This window comes from Bremia lactucae, linkage group LG7 (genome assembly GCF_004359215.1).
Source record: "Bremia lactucae strain SF5 linkage group LG7, whole genome shotgun sequence".
Lineage (NCBI taxonomy): Eukaryota > Oomycota > Peronosporomycetes > Peronosporales > Peronosporaceae > Bremia > Bremia lactucae.
In genome coordinates, this window is record NC_090616.1 from 3952357 (window position 1) to 3956317 (window position 3961).

Genomic DNA, 3961 nt, shown 5'->3' on the forward strand with positions numbered 1-3961 from the left:
CCTCCATGTTAGATAATGGAGCTGTGGTCCTTGGACGGACTACAAAGTGCTACCAGGTGTAACGGGGCGTTGCCGACTTGTACCGCTTCAGTACAAGTCTACTTCGCACTGCTTCAATACAAGTCCACTTCGCACTGCTTCAGTGCGAGTAGTGCGTCACGTCACTTCACGTACTTTAGTACGCGCAAAAAAAAGAATCTCTTTAACACACTTGCTATAATGAGGGTTGAAAGTAAACTGTATTTAATATGAGGAAGTTCTTCTGTTTTGTATTTCTTCTATCTTTTTATACTAATTTAATTATAAACTAATACTAAACATGTAATAAAGTCTTATCTTTTTTTTCTTTACGCGCGTTCAGTGCTGACTGGACTGCGGGGCAAGTAGATATAATGGCCTAGATCTACCAATGGATAAGCTTTGAGAATTTTACTACATAAAGTTATATTCTCCAAATTTTATCTACCTTTTAGGTAATATATTAATTAACAACCTTTAAGTGTTAATTTCATGAAACGATACACCCCGTTACAAGGTGCCTCGATGAAGATCATAAGGAAAACTTGTATCGGATATTTGCTTCTTTGAATCGTTCGCCTCTTGTTTTAGATGTGACAACTATTACTGTTCGTACACAATTCCTCGTTGTACAGTCCGATGGCTTTCAGACACGCAAGCATCTCATCGTGTATTTGCTCGCGACCGTCAGCCATGATGCACACTCAATAGTTTTGCCAAGCGTCTTCCCCTGCAAAGAAATTTCTCTTATCTTTGATATGTTGGTCCACGAGATAAGCCAAATTCTAGGCAAGCCTTGTGAGCGTCCCCTGAAGCTGTCGAAGTTGGTGAGGCAGATCAGTCTCACATCGCAAATGTTTGATTTATGAACATATGTGCATTTTATTTTTATGCGTTCTGATTGGCTATATGTATCGGTGTACCAATAGCAAAGGGGGCTTATTTTAACGAGATAAAACTACATGCAACCAAATTCTTGCATGATGTATATCCGGATCTGAGAGCGGCATGGAAGTATTTTATGCTTTATTACGATAATAGTGGTGCTCAGTGATACTTATTTGAGCACACGCTGCAGCTTTCTGCGAAAGGAAAGAGTTGTCCCCTCTCCTAACGATTTTTGCTCTGAAGGATCGTAAGGGCAGTAAACTTGACCCGCACCACTAGTACTTCAATGCATTTGCGGAACAGATTCAGCCGAAGTTCACAGCACTGATAGATCGCGATATTTTACCTGTATTACTGCTCAATACGGCATTTTCGTTTTTTTATGCCGGTAACCTTCTTTTTATGCATGATCGTTACGATTTAAAGCTGAGTACGATCCAAAAGTGCTGCATCATTACTAGTGTTTAAGCTGTCGCAAGATCCGTATACTCCACGTGCTGTATCGCTTGGGAATTAAAGACAAGCTATATTTGTTTTAGACGTCTTTATCTTCTGTTACAGCGTCATCTGGAGGAGCTTCTGCAGTCTCACACTCTAATTGTGCCTCGGTGTTGTGCAATCTTGTCAATCCTCCTTTTTCAAGTCTTCCAGCTAATGCCTCCATATGCGATAGCACAGTACAACACATCTAACCGATTGGTAAAAATGCAGCTCCTGTATCCATGCACACGGAAAATAATAGTTTCGAGAGCAACGCGCAATCGCACACCAATTGTCGCGCCCATTAAGCCACAGGCATCACAGCGAACATAACGACTACGAAGCCTGGCCTTGCTGCACTTGTGCAGCACACCTCAGCATCTTCGTGCATTCCGTCGACCAGAGCACACAATTCACATGCACCCACGTCTTGAATTCGGTATACACCAAACTGGTCTCCATCTATACAAGAGATGAACAAACGCCAATAGTGCAGCACAGCTCACAGCTTCCGATACATGACACAATATCGAGCTAGCGTTCTTGCGTGTGTTGATTTCAAGGGCTTGTTTCGAATGAAAGCTTTGAGTCTTACGAGCCTGACGTCGTGCCGCAGCACGTGGTCCTCGCATATACCGCTTAAACCGCAGATACCGATTCGCCTTACGTAACAGCCAGTCGGGCACGACCACTTTATTTGCATCCAGCTCTTGCTGCTTGATCACTCAATACCAGTCGCTTTGGAAATTTAAACTTCGATATGCAAACGTGCGAAGACATTCTTTCATATATTGCACGACATACGAATACACGGGCGTATAGTCGGCCAAACGCTTTCAGTGCTTTACCTGCTCCAGCTGTCTGTGCGTTTTGTAGGCGGGCACGTCTTTAATGCAGCCACGCTCTACTTAGACACACACCCTAGCACAGCGAGGAAGTATTTTTTTCCTTTGTTTTATTATTTAACCTGCTTCTCTTGCGTGCAGTGAGGTAGTTGTGGTGGGCGCGTTAGCGACCTCTCCCAACACACTAAGTACTCTGGTTATGTGTCGTCACGGGAGCGGTAATCCGGCTCCTCGTGCGCACTTACCAAGTAGGAAGCAGTTTTCAGGCTGATTTATATTTAATCGTATTAAATAAAAATACCTATATTTACCAATTAAAACGTCATCTCTATAGATAACACTTAATATGTATTGCAAGCGTATCTTTCTAGATACCTCGCGTAACGGATGACGCTAGCCGTCATCACGGATGACGCTGGGCGTCTTCCCTCGTAATGTGAATGCATCCATGTGCATTACATACACAAGGGTTGGTCTACCACCCCCTTAAGTACACCAAATGTACCTAACGGGGACTGTGTAACATTAGGCCAACTTTAGCCCGTTACACCACCCCCTCTTAAAAAACGAATTTACATTTATAAATTCGTCAAAGAGGAGAGAGGAATTGCGAGCAGCTTTACACGCCGCTAGTTCACTCAATCACTCTAGCGCACGTGTTTCCATACACGGCGCCAAAGATGCCACCTAAAAGGGGCCACGTTGGTGGATCGTCTGCGAAGACGCCCACTCAACCTCACACTAAGCGCACGAGCCGCGTTAATTCGCCTGCCGCGTCAAATGCCTTAGTCGAAACGCCGACAGCCACTGCTGCTGTCGCGTTAACAGGGCTAAAGGATACATCCCACTTTAACAGTGAGGATGTTGATCCGTCGCTCATTGTCAACTACAATGAGTCGACACCGTTGCCGTCACCTCATAGTAGTGATGCGGACAACGAGCTCATGAGGAAGATGGATGGCGCATTATTGTCCATCCAAACTTCTCTCTTGGCTCACAGCATGGGGACAGCAGCATTTACGAATGCTGTCTCGTCGTCTGCGCTGGAAAGCGCAGCGATAGGTAATTAGAGCGCTGCCCATAAAGGCGCAGCCGCTTCTCCGTTTGGTATAACCACAACGCCTTATGCTCAGACCATAATCCATAATGGTTCTGACATAGAGGATTCGGAGCCTAAAGCTCCGCCGACGACACGTGAACGTGCTCAGTCGGTGTCACAAGCCAGTCATTTAGAACGGGCTATGTGACGGGTGGCATTCCAAAGATGCCCCTCCATCTAAATGGCCTCGTTTAAACGGGCCAAGAGCGTCACACCTAGAGCGCGCTCTTGTAGACGCACATAATTATTATGGCGTCTTTAAATAATGAAAGGCTCAGGGAAAATCGCTTGGGCGTATTTTCCCGATCCCGGTCGTGTAGCGTTCAAATGAAGCGCCCGACCAATACGAGGCGGAATTCCTGCGCCGCATTCATCCGCATTCCGATGCGATGAAACAGCGGTCGCAGCGAATTAATTTCGCCCGCTTGCGTGTGAAAAAGATATCATGGGCGGTACTGTACCCCCTGTTTCTTCTCACAACGCTACTTCTGCAGGTCCATTTGAGACTAGCGAAGAGGCCTCAGCTGGTGCTCCTTTTCATAGGCAGCCACCAAGCCGGGCACATCAATACGTACGGTATCGATCGGTTCCCAAGAGTCAAAACTCGGGCTACCTCTCTATTAGACAAGAA

The 3961-nt window shown here is 45.6% G+C and overlaps 1 protein-coding gene across 1 annotated transcript; it reads right to left on the reverse strand.

The window, feature by feature from the left end:
• Positions 1-1722: 1722 nt before the first annotated feature.
• CCR75_009777 (uncharacterized protein) lies at positions 1723-2166 on the reverse strand (the record flags this gene model as incomplete). The annotated part of the gene is given in 3 exon segments (XM_067967815.1): positions 1723-1848; positions 1866-2099; positions 2119-2166. 3 exon segments carry the CDS (start codon positions 2164-2166, stop codon positions 1723-1725), a joined length of 408 nt encoding a protein of 135 aa, XP_067821176.1.
• Between the last annotated feature and the right edge of the window lie 1795 nt (positions 2167-3961).